The 17,500-nt window shown below is 42.2% G+C and overlaps 1 protein-coding gene and 1 long non-coding RNA gene across 4 annotated transcripts in view; one reads left to right on the forward strand and one right to left on the reverse strand.

Moving 5' to 3' along the window:
- Positions 1–17,500, reverse strand: part of si:ch1073-358c10.1 (peptide methionine sulfoxide reductase MsrA 1) — a 38,538-nt gene that overhangs the window by 2,553 nt on the left and 18,485 nt on the right. For all 3 annotated transcript variants that reach the window (XM_031281477.2, XM_035994695.1, XM_031281485.2), the window contains one exon: positions 10,251–10,357. In XM_031281477.2, coding sequence (XP_031137337.1) covers positions 10,251–10,357 — 107 coding nt within the window. The remainder of the gene's footprint in view (positions 1–10,250; positions 10,358–17,500) is intronic.
- LOC118493740 lies at positions 2,014–3,542 on the forward strand. Its single transcript, XR_004895714.1, has 2 exons — positions 2,014–2,357; positions 2,949–3,542. It is a non-coding gene; the product is annotated as an uncharacterized LOC118493740 (long non-coding RNA).

A 17,500-nucleotide genomic window follows, 5' to 3' on the forward strand; every position in this document is an offset into this window, starting at 1 on the left:
TGTATTGTACAACATGCATTCAATATGCTAATTTTAGCTATATATCATATGCTGAAGTATATTTCTGGAGTGTTAAAGATTAAAAGAAAAAATAACAAGAACCGTACAGAACCGAAAACCGTGACCCTAAAACCGTGATACGAACTGAACCGTGGATTTAGTGAACCGTACCACCCCTAATCAATATTTTTTTATATATTCAATGGCTCAAATGGTGTGTAACATAAACAGTGTTGCTCGTAGTGATGAACCCACAGAATTACCACCCAACCTTGCAATCCTTCTGAGCAGGTTCTACATCAATGTTTTGGTTTTATGGAAAGCAATGTCACCGTTTTGGTTCACTCTCACTGCTCTCATTAACCTTGTTTCCAGCAACAGCCGGCAACTAATTTTCGGTGAGAAAGCTCTGATAAACCCCCTATATGCTACCTGCCCAGCACCAGATGGCAAATGGACAACGTTGGTGAAAAAAAGTAGAACATTTAGCAGCTAAAAAGCCAGATATTCCCTAAAAAAAGGATCGTAAATATAGGACTTGCATTCTCCAGTTGGCCAGGAACAACTCCTAATTAATCAAAATGTTCAGTGTCTGCAGGGTTAGCTGATTTGCAACTTCATAGAATGAGAACATGTCACTGTTGTGTTTACAGGTTGTTCTGCTTTCCCCAAGTGGCCACATAAATCAATTAATAAAGATCTGAATATAAAATACATATATGGCGACAATTTAGAGGAACAACCAACATAAAGTGTCTTTGTAAGAGATTGGATCAACATGAGCCTCCAGAAACTCCCACTGGTGTTTACCTGGGTTGAGATCTGATGACTGCAAAGACCATAGTATATTATTCACACCGTTTTCATACTCATCAAACCATTCAGTGACCCCTTTTGAAAGCTATGGAAGCATCTGCATTTGTTATGATCTTCTATTTATGTATTCAGGTTTTAACGTAATTTTTCGCCTACCTGTAACTATTAATTGCGAACCTTTCCATTCTTTAAATGTCAACTGTTGGTCAACCAGTCTCTGGCTGCAACTAACAATTCTTTTCATTATCTATATCTACTGGTAATTTTTAATGGATTGAGTTGATTATTGTCAAGTTGATTGTCAATTAGTCTTATAATATAGTGAGAAATGCCCATCATAAGTTCCTCACATTTAAGAAACTGAAACCAGAGAATATTCAACATTATTGCTTCATATGAGTTTATCATGTAATCCAAAATCAGAATAGTTGGCGATTAATTTACAATTAGTCGACTAACACTAACACTACTAACGCACTTATACTTAAAATAAGATACATTTGCTGTTTCTAACTCCTGAGTTAAAACCAAACCAAGCCGTATATGCTCCATGTGTGGCTACACATCTTTTGCTGATGGTGTAACTGAAGCTGAATAAAAGTACGGAAATTATTATTTTGGACAGAAGAAGTTGGTACTTTTAGGTCATCTGTAATGTGCATGACAGTGTGTATAAAAAAGTATCACCACTAATTATAAGAGGGAATAATGTCAGTGAAGGGCAGCAGGGTAGTGTATAATTGTGTCCACATGGAGGCAGTGTGGCACTAGCTGTGTGTGTGTGTGTGTGTGTGTGTGTGTGTGTGTGTGTGTGTGTGTGTGTGTCACGGAGGTGATGCAGTAGAGTCAGTAAATCAAAGCTCTGCGCCCCACAGAGAAGCTGAGGCAGCGGCTGACCTCTAAGTCCTCAGTGGCTGCCGCTACAATGTGAGGGCTCTAATCTCCCTGCAGGATGGACCCAACGTCCACAAACCAAACTACAGCCACAACCCCAACCTCACAAGCATGTACATATTTACCTTTCAAATGCACACTGTGTGCAGTTTGACACAGGAGAACCCATTTTTCCTGCCTATATCCAACAGCATTGTAGTAAACCAGCCGACATGAGCGTGGAAGCTTTGTACATCATGGCCTAATTAATCAGTCATCATCACCAAACCACTGTAGTAGCAAACCCTTCAGGGCAGAGGACTCTTCATGTGAGGAGAACACAATGTCCAAGAAAAGGTCTGCTATTCTGAGCAAACGTACACCCCCGCCCTGACATCCACGCACGACTCCCTCGCTCTCCATCCAGCCCTCTACAGCAGTCACAACACGGCGGCCATTTTAGATCTATAAATCAGAATGCATGGCGTCACGCCACTGTGTATAACCTCATGTGGCTTCGCTCTCTCTCTCTCTCTCTCTCTCTCACACACTGCAGCAGAGGAATTGAGGGAAGGATGTGGAGTGTAAAAAACGGCAAAGATGGAGGAGAGAAAATTCTAGAGAGGAAGTGCAAACGAGATGCCCTCAAGTTGAGCCTTTTGATGCTGGTGATAATGACGTCCAATGATGCTACATAGAGGGAGAGAATTGTGTTCATCAGTGTTTGTGTATGCGATTGTATTTATGTGCGAGTGTGTGTGAGGATTGAAACAGAGGGTCATGAATCCAGGACACGTTAGGTATAGTTCAGGGTGTGTGTGTGTGTGTGTGTGTGTGTGTGTGTGTGTGTGTGTGTGTACATTTGTATAACAAATCCCATCACACAGCGACATTATGGGGTCTCGCCTCCTATTTGATGACAAGGTAAACCTTTACTTGTTTTTTAGTTACGGTTAGGGTTGGGATTAGGCATGTACTGCTTATGGTTAAATCACCAGGGAATGAATGTAAGTCAATGCAATGTCCTCCTGAGACAAAAACATTTGCGTGCGTGTGTGTGTGTGTGTGTGTGTGTGTGTGTGTGTGTGTGCTCACTCAGCCCAGTCAGCCCTTCCTTTCTTCACGCCTGTCGGAAAGACTCCCCTGTCAAAGGCACGGCTGAACGGGTGCATCTCTCTCTCTCTCTCTCCTCTTTCCTGACTCTCTTTCCATCTCCCTCCATTGCTGACTCCCTCTCTCTCTCTCCCATGTGAGCACAGACCACCGCTTCGTACTACCAAGTCCTCCCTGCTCTCCAGCCAAGCGAGAGAGCCCCTCTTGCCATCACCATCACCAGAGAGACGACCTCGGGACACAAATAGGACGTGACACCCCGAGAGAGGGTGGAGGTGGAGGAGCAAGAAGAGGATGAGGAAAATGTACTCTCTCCTCTTGTCCTACCCTACTGTCTTGTCTCTCTCTCTGCTCGGAAGGCCTACGGCTGCAGAGTGGTGGGGACGAGACGCGCATTGACATAGAGTTTGTGACACGCGATGACTCATAGTGAAGCCATTTGAGCAGGGATATGACCTCAATTCGGCGATTTATGTAATCATCCCTTAGTCCACTCCTGTTACTGGTGTGTGTGGTTACCGCCATTTACCATTTCTCTGGCTACTCTCCATCAATTTATTCATTTTTCTTGGTGTCCTCATTTCAGTCTTAATCACAAATATGTAAATAATGTAATGCCAAAAAAATAATAATGCCAAAACATGTTTTACAAGGCTTACAATGTATATATAATAATTTAGCAGTGGTGGAAGAGCTATTGAGATCTTTTATTGCAAGCAAAATTGCAAAGCCTCAAAGTATTGAGTCCTACATTCTTATTTTACTTAAGTAGAAGTACAATAGTACTCATTAGAAAATCAAATGATGCCTGTAAAGGTGTTATGTTATTGAGGTATTTGGGATTATCATTGTTGATGCATAAATGTGTAAGCAGTATTTAATGTTTTAGCTGGTCTAGATTAAGCTAATTTTAACTATTTTATATACTGTTCTACTACTATAATACTGCATATTTCATTAGCTGATCACGTTTTTCATGTAAAATATTGATATTTAACTAGTGACTACAGCTGCCAAAAAATGTAGTAAAATAAAAGATTCCCTGTGAAATGTAGTGGAGCATAAAGTAGAAATAAAATAAAAATACTTCAGTAAAGAGCAAGTACTTCAGAAAACAGAAAGTTGTACTTAAAGCACTTAAATGTACTTAGTGACTTCATTTTCAGAATGTCAAGACAAACGACAACAAATGGTTTGTACGTTACTGCAAACTCTTGATCTCATTTGCACAGACCTAGAACCAAGGTATCGTTCGCTGCAGCTGCACACCTGAACTTCGGAGCACACAAAGCCCTTCAACATGTTAAAAATGTAAATACACTTTGAGTACTTCTGAAAGCAAAGCTACTCTGGTACAATGCTGGTAACAGACTGTGGTTCTGCCTGAAAACACATGAAGTAGGCTGACATGATACGACTAGTCCGCGGCACCCCGCTTGCCCTCGATGACCTCAGGGAGAGAGACGGAGCGGGAGTGATGGAGAGAGGACGAAGAAGGAAGAACAGACAGACGGGGAGAGAAAAAGACACAGTGATGGTGCAGAGACACGCAGGGAGAGATTGAGGGAAGTAAAGGAGGAGAGCATGGGAGATTATCCAGAGGCTGACAGAACGAAAACAGACTGTAGTGAGGTGGTGAAAAAGCAGTCTGAAAGAGAGAGGATATAATGAAAGAGTAGAACAATATGCTTCTTGTTCCTGCCAGGTTCTGTAAAATGCCATATATGTAAAACATGAATGTACATCACTGTGTGTGTGTTAAAGCATGTGCATTTAATCTGTGAGTCTGTATGCACAGAGGATGAAGAGTTTTTTTCCCCACTGCCCTGCTCTGTTCATCTATCTTTCTCTGTGCGGGTCAGGCATCCATTTTAGCTGGGCTCTAATCTTCAGCGAGCGCGCCTACATTTTGTGAGCGAGGAAGCCAACACTCCTACATTTTGAGAGGGTGAGAGGATGCACTCACTTCAGTCTCGGAGCGAGGCGGTACGCGCTCTTACGTTGTTTTGTTGTTGTTCTATTTTCCCAGGGCAAACAACAAGTAGCTAAACATCTGAAGACTGAAAAGCGCAGAAGATCATCCCTGCATTCTTGTGAAAAGCGATCGCCTTTTAACATTGCAGCTGCACTGTACTTAATATTTTAATATCAATCTCACTGAGGGACGGGCATTTACCTTCTGGCAATTAAAAAGTTATTTGTGAACAATATACCTCTTATCATTTTCTATTAACAGGTTACATCTTTGCGATTGATCACTTTAGCACAAAGCAAAAACATTTCCATGTAAAGCACAGACCGACTATAAAATGCGGGAGTTGGGGAAAAGCTGGAAGGGTAAATCTACTTTTGAAGACATTCCAAAATGAGAGACGTGAGCTTGTGTGACCTGAAGCCCGATTATGAAACCTGCTGATGCTGCGCCCTGTTTTAACAACCCCCGGGCTTCTCCTCTAGACTTCTAGCCCCAAACGATCCCCCTTTTTTTTCAGCCATCATCTGAACCCCAGCTTCCCCCTTTCAAGCTCATTAAGTTAGGATGCCTTATCGGAGGGCACACTCACCCCTCCAAGGCCCTACACACATGCATGTGCGCGCACACGCAATATTCAAGCTGGCTTGATAAAACCTATTGTTCATACATGCACACACTCATCTCTTTCTCACACACACACACACACACACACAGAACCCCCGTTCTTCCATTTTTCACTCCAAACCCTAACCCATCTCTAACCCACCCCCACCACCGCCCCGCACTCTCCTCCTAATCAACTCTTCCCATCCCTTCTCTCTCACCCTCCACTCACCCCCAACCCCCCTTACCCAGCTCTGGGGAGACACATTTTAGCAGAGAGGGAGGGATATAGAGAAAGAGAGAAGGGGAAAAGAGAGAGAGAAAGAGATGCACTCCTCCTGTCTGCTCTGCTGCCACAGCGGCTTGGCTACAGAAGCCTTTGATGTTCTGCAAATTTCATTATAGAGAACCCCCTTCTCTTCTTCCCCCCTCCCTTTCCCCTCCTTCTCCTTCCCTTCGCTGCTCTCGCGCTTAAACAAGCTTTTCTGCCTCACCCCCCCCCCCCCCCCCCAATAATGCTGAAGTTAAGAAACTGAAAGCCCTACAGAAGAGACTCTTCATATGGGTTAATTATTCATTGGGCTGTGCGTGTATGTGCCAAATGTATGTCTGTGTGTGTCTGTACGTACATGTGAGTGTGTATGAGTCATGGGCTGGCAGTGGGGTGGAATCTGGATTTTGTGATGCCTGTCTTATCTCCGATCGTCTTGGATCGCCTCCACGCACTCTCTTGTCACTCTACCGAACAAGCACTCACTTCCCCCGATACGAGAGTATTGGCCTTTAAGGATAAAACACAGTCACACACAACCTCATGCGCACGTACGGACACACACAGAAAGCCCTTCCTCTGTACAGATGCCATTTTCAAGCCAGGCTGTTCTTGAGACTCAGCATCAATGCGGCAAGGCAACCATTTCAGGGCAGGAAGCTGCCATTTTGGTTGAGAGCGTGTCAGCTGCTTTGAGAAGATATGTGTCCCAGTGGCCCTCAGATGAAACTGGGGTGCCACTGAAGTGGTTGACAGATCGGTGGTGTCAGCAGTGTTGGTGGGGAGAGAGAAGGGGAGAACAAGAAAGAAGGAGGGAAGAGTCTGAGTGCTGTTTCTCCTCTGGATGTTCGTCAATGAGTGTTTTTTGAGTGTCTGCTGTAAACTGGGTTATGGTTCTCAGCCTTTCTCTGGCATGGAGGTTTTCAAGAAGATAATGCTTGATATAATAGCCTTTTTTGTGCTGTAACATGAACCCATTGAACCTTTTGCTGTTTTTGGTTGGTTTTCACACCGTTTATTCAAGGGCTTATGGTGTAGTTATTACATGTCTTAGCTGGGCATTACTAGGCTTCTAAATAAAAGAAATGCCATCAATTGGGATGTCAGTGGTACTATAGATATTCTAGGACAGTTTTTTGTGAATTTCTAAAAAGAAGATATTTTCAATATTTTTTGGGGTGGGGGGGGTTAACACACAGCATATATTTGTATACTGTATGAATCAATAGATACAAGTGTACCAGGAATTTAAAGGCATTGTGAGCTCTATTTCACTTAAATATCATTGATGAGGTCATGAAAACATGACACCAAGCAAATGTTAATTGATTTTCTTAATATTATTGTTTCTATTTTTCCTTTTGACAGAACAATCTCTCCTCAGGGTCCATTTAGTTGCTGCTAACAGATAACATGATCTCCATAAGTAGATGGAGTTTACTCAGTTGTTAGAGATTTTTTTCAGGGGATTTTATGAACTTCGTCATGTTGGCTACAAATTGAGTTTCAAGTGCAGTAAATGATCATTATATCAACATTTAATGATTAACAATAACACTTAACACACCCAGTAGAGTGTGCGCCCCATGTAGACTGAGTCCTTGGCAGCGGCCCGGGTTCGAATCCGACCCACAGCCCCTTGCTGCATGTCGTCCCCCCTCTCTCTCTCTTTTCCTGTCTTCAAGCTCTCCTATCAATTAAAGGCCATAAAAGCCCCCCAAAAAAAATCTTTAAAATAAAAAAACAAACAATAACACTTATCGTTACAATACTAATGAATAATTATCAACTAACATATGATTAGAAGTGAAACTATTTTGCCAAATGCGGTTTTCAAGGTCAAGAATGAACTTTATAATTCAAAATGTATTTTTCTTATTTCTATTTTCAATTTATATATTTTGGCCCTACATTTCCCATCTAGCTTTGAGCAATGCATAAATAAAGTCTGTGTGTTCTTTAATTTCCAGTTTTATGTTTGTAAAGACAGCGATGGTGCATGGCTTATAAACCTGGGTGGTGTGTGTGTGTGTGTGTGTGTGTGTGTGTGTGTGTGTGTGTGTGTGTGTGTGTGTGTGTGTGCGTGCGTGCGTGCGTGTGTGTGTGTGGTCACCGTCAGTTGATAGCCTGTCAGTCAGTCATGGCCCTCTGATCTGATCCCCCCCCCCCCTCCTGCTTCCTGGTCTCAGCTGCAACTCCTCTTTCACCTCTGACCCCAGCCCAAGATCAAGGTTGGGAGGTTGTCGCCATGGCAACATGAACAGCCCTGTGGCCCGTGACTGCTGACCCCGGGACCCCTAAGTAACCATGACGATCATAATTTGCTCCCCTCTGCCCCCCTGCCAGCTTCTCCATGAATACCATTTAGAGAGAGGAGAGATGAACAAACCAAAGTGATGCAGGGATCAACGGATTGACAGACTAATGGACGGACGGACAGATGGAGTAAAGAACAAAAGGGGGACGCGTGTGCCACTGAAAGGACGAGCTTTAGAAATTAGTTTCAATGACCTATTGACCCTCTTCCTCTCTTTCAGTTCAAGAAAGAGTGTCACCGATTGGATGTAGATGGAGATCAACTTAACAGAGGTGGCTTCGCTTGACTAAACAGCATCAAACTCAAAGAGGTCACCACTCCAGAGACTGTATTTTAATTATTATTCAAATAACTTGGACAACGCCACGCCAACAGTGTTTTGCTCATTCTCATTTTGTTATAGACATGATATACAAATCAAAAACATCTACTATTTAAAATGGCTATATGTAACTTTCAGTTTGTGGTGATTCTAGCGACCGCTTTGGTCAAAAATTGTAGTGTTTTTACCACACCTGCTGTCATAAAGGTCTTTTGTTTATGGTGCTGTATTGCCCACTACTGAGTTAGCGTTACCAGGAGGTCATATAGTCACGATGAATGTTTTGCTCAGACAGAAAATCTTTCATTTAGGCTACAATAAGTTACAGATGCATCGTTGCATTTCAAGTGTTGCATACGGTAACTTAGCCTACTTTGGATGAATCGAGAGCTAAACCGGATTTCACCGTCACTTTGTCACGAACCAAATATAGCGCATTTCATGAAACCCAAGGGCGCTTTACATAAGTACAGGGGGACAAGGGAAAAGAAAATAGTAGGCCAACACAAACACAGACTGAAAATAAATAAAAACCGGGCGCTAAAGGGGGACGTAATTTAATGTTGGCTACTGACTACAACCACATTGTGCATTGTAAAGTTATTTTATGAATGAAAGACATACTACATAGGCTACCTGATGGCCAATTCGGGGTCGGTTTTGAATCATTTACAATCCCGTAATTGTCTCCATCTGTTGAAAGCCCGACCGTCGTCTGTCACTTTCTCTTTTAGCTTTTAGTTGTTCTTCGTTTAACTTCCTTTTTTTTCTGTGATGGCCCTGCCCCAGGATCAGCCAACTACAACAGCTAACTTCTAAAATAAAATACAATAGGCCTAAATGAAGAAATCTCCTGCTACCTTTTACCTGGCTGCATGAATGTGTTACTGTAGAGCCGTTCTGCCTGCCGTAAATCATTTTGTGACTTTGCGGGAAAAAGCGTAAAAATATCATTCTTTTCACTGTTAGGGCCCTATTTTAACAATCTAAGCGCACGGCGTGAAGCGCGTGGCGCAGGTGCGTTTAGGGTGTGTCCAAATCCACTTTTGCTAGTTTGACGGCGGAAAAAAGGGTCTGTGCGCCGGGCGCATGTTTCAAAAGGGTTGTACTTAGTGTCTTCATTAATTCATAAGTGTGTTTTTGGCGTAACATGCAATACACCAGAGTGTCATCTCCCATTCCCTTTAAAAGCCAGGCGCGTTTGTACCTTGGCGCATTGCTATTATAATGGCGGATTTGCACCGTAATATTTTTATTTGTAATCTTTTGCATGTTAGTGTGCTGCTGCGCTTCCCTGTGTGTGTGTAACAAGCATAAGCACTGTGCATAAGCCTAGGCGCATTTTACTAATTTGCTGTTAAAATAACAATAAAATGCTGCGTTATTGACTTTAGACCAAGTTTTTGTTGGTCAATGGCACGATCACTTCCCGCTGTATCTGTAAGATAGCAATACGCCAAGAATTCACCTGAACACACCTCCCTGTAAGACCAGCACGCCCATGGGCACAAAGATGGGCCCTGGTGCATTTGCTATTTAAATGACGTGGGCGCTGGACGGGAAATTGACAACTGCGTCGGTCTTAAACTAGCAAAGACACTGGCGTTGGGCTTTGCGCTGCGCCGGGTGCAAGATAGGGCCCTTAGTCTCGTTTGCTGTTACAGGTCATTTATGATCATCAGATGAAAAAATAAACGGTTTCAGAAACATTAAAAAGTTACATATTGTTTATTATTTAAGTTACCTCAGAACTGTAGACCTGCATGATGTGTGTGAGGTTGGGGCAATGATTTGTATGTTATGCATCAACACTGAACAGCAAATTACAGAAAATGTTACCCATTATTCACACTTTTTCAACAGACGCTTAACTTTACTTCACACATGGTTTGGTTATATGCAACGCCATGCTTGGGTAAGTATCATAATGAAACCTGATGTGTGTGTGTGGGTATTATACCTGCTGGAAGGCCACTTTGCTTCTCAATGCAAGCTCCTGTTGAGTGGGGTTGGATGTGTAAATGGCTGAACGATACTGAGTACCACTGTCATTCTGCTGCCTCATACCTGCGTAAACACACAAGACACCCCACAAATAAGCATAATTACCACAATCGCCACAGACACAATGTAATTTGCATGTAAAAGGTTTTCACTATTATGTCATCATCCTGCATCTTGAATTCATGAAGCCAAATGAATTCAAAGATCAGAGCAGATTTAGGCTATCATCAGCGTGGCCTGCGGTGTGTAGGTGTATGGGCTCATGCAGGTGGGTGTATTTTCTTTTTCTGTCATCTATGTGGCACTGTCAACATTTTCATCAGCTTTACATCAGTGTTTGGAGTAGGGCCAGGCTTAGTGTACCTTGACTAGGAGGCCAAACAGCTGCCATCATTTCTATGCTTTTCAGAGGCAATCAATCCTGAGCAGCTCTGGCATCCATGGCCCACTCCACAGCAGGCTTCTGTCTGTCTTTTTCTCTTACCCTCTCTCTCACTCAGCCTTTGTTTCTTCTCTTTAGTGAAGAGCATCATTCTTGTCTTCATCTATCCTTCTAAATCCTTGTCTTTCTTCAATCTTTGGCCTCCTGTTATGAGCTGGGGCGAGTGGCATGTGTGTGTTCTTTAAGTCTTTTACAGCTTTGCCTTTCAGCCTGCAGACAGCAACTGTGGCTTAGTTCATTTAAGCAACACATTTCCTTATCGTTCCTGCCACTGTCACTTAGGTTGGTCAAACTTGAACTACTGTTCAGTGATTGCCAAAGATCAATGGTATATATATCAAAGGCAACATCAATGGAGGAGCCGATTCTGCTTCTGTCGAAATATGTTGAAGTGTATTTGTCATACAACAGTATTACCGTTTTCATTTCTTGTTATCCATTTCTTCTTGTTTTCGTATGAAATTCCTTAAAGTAACTATACGTAACTTTTAAATGTTTCTGAAACTGTATTGTTTCTGTACTGTATGTACTGTTTTCATGTGATGATCATAAATGACCTGTAACAGCAAATGAGACGAATAGTGCAAAGAATGCTATTTTTATTAATGCCTTTGCCCGGGTCGATTTTTCTCGCAGTCACAAAAGAATTTACGGCAGGTAGACCAGGCTCTACAGTGACACATTCTAATGGGTCACAGATTTCGGCGTAACACCGGAAAAGCCTCTTAGTTAGTGAGTATCCAGCCAGGTAAAAAGGTAGCAGGAGATTTCCTTATATAGGCCTAATTGTATTTTAATGTTATTTTAGAAGTGATCTGTTGTAGTTATGGCTGATACTGGGGCAGGGCCATCACAGAAAAAAAGGAAACTAAACGCAGAACAACTAAAAGCTAAAAGGGAAAGTGACAGACGACGGGTGAAAACCCGTGTCAAACTTGGTCGGGCTTTCAAAAGATGGAGACAATTACGGGATTGTAAATTATTTAAAACTGACATCGAATTGGCCCTCAGGTAGCCTATGTAATATATCTATTTCATTCATGAAATAACTTTACAATGCGCGATGTGGTTCTACATCAGTAGCCAACATTAAATGACATCCCTCTTCTATTTAGCGCCCGGTTTTTATTTATTTTTAGTCTGTGTTTGTGTTGGCCTACTATTTTTCTTTCTCGTGTCCCCCTGTACTTGTGTAAAGCGTCCTAGGGTTTCATGAAATGCGCTATATACATTTATTATATAAAGTCATTATTACGTTCATTGCTACTCCTAATGCTTTGGCAGTGATACCCGGTTTAGCTCATGATACATCCAGAGCAGGCTAAGTTACCGTATGCAACACTTGATATGCAACAATGCATCTGTAACGTATTCTCTTATTGTAAATTAATGATTTTCTGTCTGACCAAAACATTCACCGCAACCATATGACCTCCCGGTAACGCTAACTCAGTAATTCATTAAAGACCTTTACGACAGCAGGTGTGGTAAAAACACTAACGTTTCTGTCCGAAGCAGTCGCTAGAATCAACACAACCTGAAAGTTACATATAGCCACTTTTGGCGTTTTTCCATTACATTGTACCTGCTCGACTCTACTCTACTCGGTGTCCCGTCCTCCATTTTCCATTGCAGATTTAGTACCGCCTCATGCCTGAGGTGAGCGTGGCTGGTCGTCATAGCGACGCCGCAGGAAACTCCCGTGACCTAACGCAACACACACACAGAACGTCGAAGATGTGTTGTTTTTGACTCTCGGCAAAAAAAAATGTTTCAAAAGAAGCTGGAGGCAGAAAAAAAAAACACCACTGGTTAAACTATTTAAAAATGGCGGGTTTGTTCAGGACATAGACTATATACAGTCTATGGTTCAGGACACCCGTCTGTCGCTAGCAATGATGACGCAGTGATTAGTGACAATTCTCTCCGACCAATCAGTAGTCTGCAGGTTTTCACGTCACCTTTTGGTATCGCCTCAGCTCGCTTGGAACCTTGACGGAGGTGATACTAAAAAAAAGTACCTGTTAGCAGGTACCAGGGACTTTTTTTCGTAATGGAAAACCAAAAAAGGCGAGGAGAGTCGAGGCGAGTCGAGCAGGTACCATGTAAAAGAAAAACGCCATTTATAGCAATATAACCTAATTATTTTGGCTACTGATGGGCAGTGAAACAAGCTGTAAACGCAACAATGACATAATGTTAGCAAACGGTTGCCTATTTACACATCAGATACAGAGTGGCAATAGCATTCATTCGGAGTCGTGCTTGTGTCCTTTCAGAAAACTTGAGTCATTGACTCCCCTTTTAGCTCTGTTTTGGCCTCCACCAGCTCCTGAGGGAAATATCTGGCTAAATGCCAGCTAGTTGGTTTTCTTTATTTCTGTTGAAAACAGCTGTCTGCTGAGGTTGGAAAGGGGTTGCTGAGAGCGGTAAGAGTGAACCAAAACATTGAGCTGTAAAACCAAAGCAATGAGCCGAAACATGCTAAAATGAGGGGCAACTACAGAGGTAAGTGATAATTATCTGTGGATTGGAACCCCTTTCATACTATACATTATTATTTAATCCATTGTAAATATAAAATATTGATTAGTACTTTAAATTAGTAAAACAGTTCTTCCCTAAATTGTAATGTGTAATGAAAGAAGTCAGTTTGTGTGAAGAAATGTCTATTGTGCTCTAACAGGAGAGGGAAATATGTCAAGTCTATCTATAGGAAGCTCAGATGACACGATAACATGAAGAAAACAATATTATTAACCAATCAGATGTGGCCACTGTAATGCCAGTGTTCCTTTGCCACATTTGTAGTGCTCTTCCCCCGTAGGATTTCCTCAAGAGATAAGGTCTTTTGCCCATATAAGCTTTAACATGTTGTGTTCATGTACATTTTGTCAAACATACTGTAGGTCACATGTTAATATTTCTCTATGTTGTTTTCTATTTATATTGTGGGAGAAAAACAGATTTTCACTGAATATGCTGACAAGCTGGAGCCACAAGATGCTGGCGTCTCCCCAACACAGTAATCTGCATATCTTGTTCTCTTTAGATTATGTTACCTTACATCATAGAGTGTCACAATCTATCTGTGACATAGTCTGTTTAGATATAATATAATGGCTATAAGTATTCATCTGGTCATCAATCAAATCAGAGCAGACAAGCAGACGTTTCCCAGTCTCCGATGCACTCTGAATGCCTCAAATAATTTGCTTCACTGAAAATGTCCCCAACAATATTAAATGCTTGAGTTGTTCAAATAGATAAAACCATTTACTGTGGAGATTACCATGTTAAACAAAATGTATCATTCTGTTTAGTACAGAACGTATTGCCTTTAATATCTTCTCTATCAAAAATAGAACGCATTTTACATTTAAAATCTTTTTATGGCAGCCCTAAGTAAAGATAACAGACCTCTGCATCACCTTAAAGCGAATCACACTGTTCGCCTTAGGGAGAAAAGCAAAAAGGAGTATGTGTACCTCTTTGCAGATACGTTTAAAATGAAACAACTGCAGATTTTCAACCAGCTCTGTGTCATCACTGTGTTTGCAGAACGGCGCCCGGACAACGAATCCCTTGTCATTTTTGATTGGTTGCCAAGCTTCAAGGAGGAGGGTCTTACTAGAGCTTAGCTCAAGCCAAAAAAAAAATCGAGCCCGACCCTACCCGAGCCCGTGCACGTTGCATCCGAGCCCGGCCCGACACATTAACTGTAATTATGAGCCCGATCCCGATTTCAACCCGACAATTTTTTAATGCGTGGGCCGTTATAACTGACGTTCTCAACTACAATTCCGAGTTGTTTGAATTACAGAAATCTGTTTAGAATTATGTTAATAAATACAGGTAATGCAACAAGGACGAAGCATGTAAACTGCGCTGTTTGTTTATTCAGAATGGAATGGATCGCAAATGGATCCGAATGAAGAAACATAAAAAAAAATGCTCGACCCTAGCTCCCTCAGCCGAATAGTGTGGGTAACAGATCAAGGCAGCAACATAATCAAAGCCCTGGAAGCATATAGGAGACTTTCTTGTCTCGATCACCTAATTAATACTGTCTTTCGGCACGGTCTGCATGCTGACGCACTGGCCGTGAACAGTGCTGCAGATGGGGGAGACACGATGTAGCACAGTTTACCTAGTCAGTGCAGTCAGTGCAGGACATACACCCAAAGCCAAGGGAGAAGCTGGAGAGGCATATCTTTCTCCCCACCGAATAAGGCTAATAAAGTAATGATTAAAAAAACACGAATGCTTGATCAAGGTCCCGGCCCGGTCCGGCCCGAGGATAGCGGCGGAAAACATTGGCGGGTCCGGTTCGGGCTCGGGCAGAGAATCTAAACTCTAGGTCTTACCTACTATGAGCCTGTCAGAGGTCAGCAACCAGTTGAAGAACATTTAATTTAAATTTATACTTTATATTGGTTCCAGTGGGGAAATTACAATTTACACTCTGTTAGAAATCACTACACACAGGCCTGCATCACACACACACACACACACACACACACACACACACACACACACACACAAAATGGAGAGATGTCAGAGTGAGTGGGCTGCCAGTGCTGGTAGTCATAAGGCTTAGTTTTACTTAAATCCCCTTGACCTAACAACAAATCATTTTACCAGTTGCAATGACACAGTCACAATGCTAAAATGCTGATGTTTAGCAGCTATAATGATTACCATGGTCACCATCTTAGTTAGTAGTTAAAGTATTGCACAACATTTTGATTTGGTGATCCCACTAAGATGAGGAGTCAGCACTGTCAAAATTATTACAATTCATCATGAATGTCTGGACCAAAGTGGTGGAAAACTGAGGAGCAGCACAACTCATTTCACATACATGAAGAAGGTTCGGGAGACTTTGATGACTTACACAAGCATTTAATGAATTCTCAATCAAGGACAAATTAGGATTACACAGTACAGTGTAGGTGCCATCCCAACTTCTGAAGTTCCTGTCTTCCTGAAGGTGTATTTAAACTCATGCTGGAGGTGTTAAGTTGAGCTGAACCTTCAATGTAAACAAAGACATTGTGGGTGCTGTAAACACATATGCTTAACCTGAATTTATCAGCACGGACAGAATGTGTTGTGTTTACTTTACTTCCTGACCTTGGCAGGATGAGCAGCAGTGTGTTATCATACATCTGTTACGTCTCCCATCTTCTATGGAGACAGAGTTGAACTACTGCTATGCCTGACACAGGTTATGAGGTTATGTTGGACACTGACCTGAATGAGACCTGGGGTACCACTGTCTCAACTTACATAGCATTAGTTTGTAAGATGGAAATTCCACCATACTACAGTCCCCCATTGCCTTCCAAAATGTGCCATGCTGCTAGCGTGGCTAAAACCATCTGTAATTTCATATTCTACATATTTCATAAACATGCATTTTCAAATGTAACTTCTTTCCATATATTTTGTATTTATTGTACCATTCAACCCACTCTCTCATTTGTCTGTCTCTGCATCCATCTCTACCCTCAACCTCTTTCTCTCCATCTCTGCAGTGCTGGATGTCGGCCATCTTGCCCCCAGCACTGTTGTTCAGTGACGAGGCTAATGGTGGTCCCTGAATCAAAGGCCACCGTGCCACTCTGCCATTGGCTGTCCACCAGAGCCTTTACTCTGATTGGCTGGCTGGCAGGGGTCTTGTAGCTTTGCTGCTCCCTATGACCTTCCCTGCTGACCCCAAGCTTCTGACCAGCTCTCTCTCTCACACACACACACACACACACACACACACACACACACACACACACACACACACAAAATCATGTGTGGATAAAACATGCATTAAATCATGAGAGGAAAGCCTATATGATATAAACATATATCATGAAACTACTAGTTGGACAGCTGTAATTTGATTCCAGCTATTTTACAGCAGAACAATGAATAGAATGTCTACCTAGCAGGAAAGGTAGACATTTAATATCTCATATAAGAAAGTAAAGACGACAAAGGCTTTTTTATCACAAAGAAATAGTTAATGATGTATGGAATGTCAAAGAAAAGTCAAGAGACAAACACCCTTGAGTAGTAGTAGCTGCTTCGAACGCATCAGACGAGGAGTTACTCCCTAATCAAAATATTAACACTATCCAAAACATCAGCCTAGGATTTGACTATACTAAGTCCAAATCCATTCCCAAAAGCATTCAGTCCTCAAAGAACTACAACGGCAATAAATACCAGCCAAAAAACTCAGATTCCCCCCTCCTGCCATCTCCCTCTTGCTCTCTTCATTTTTAACAGCCCCCTTCGTTATTTTCTCCATCCATCAAAGGCAGCAGTAATTATTAATGAGAGCCTCCCTGTTCTCTCTGCATTATGCATGAGAGCCTTGCCTCTGAAAGCAGAGGGTAATGGGGGGTGGACAGAAGGGGAGGGGCTACGGGTCTCACACACACACACACACACACACATCGCCTCTCAGGGTCAGTGACCTATGCCCACAAAGCCAAAAATATTAATTAATATACCCCCACTAAATAAGAAAATTTAAAAGTAGCCCCTTCAACACAAAAGCCAAAATCAGACAAAATGGGAGGGTGGTGGGGTACCTTAAGTCTCAGAGGGAGTAGCTGCTCTCTCCAACAGACATTCATGCACAAACCTGCATACATAAATGTCCATGCATACACTTTTGGGCTTGTTGTGATTAAACCTGCTGAGATTTCTTGCAACTCTAAAATCTCTTCCCTTTCCCTTGCATGCAAAAAAAGAAAAGT

The sequence above is a fragment of the Sander lucioperca genome, chromosome 18 (genome assembly GCF_008315115.2).
Source record: "Sander lucioperca isolate FBNREF2018 chromosome 18, SLUC_FBN_1.2, whole genome shotgun sequence".
NCBI classification, from domain to species: Eukaryota; Metazoa; Chordata; class Actinopteri; order Perciformes; family Percidae; genus Sander; species Sander lucioperca.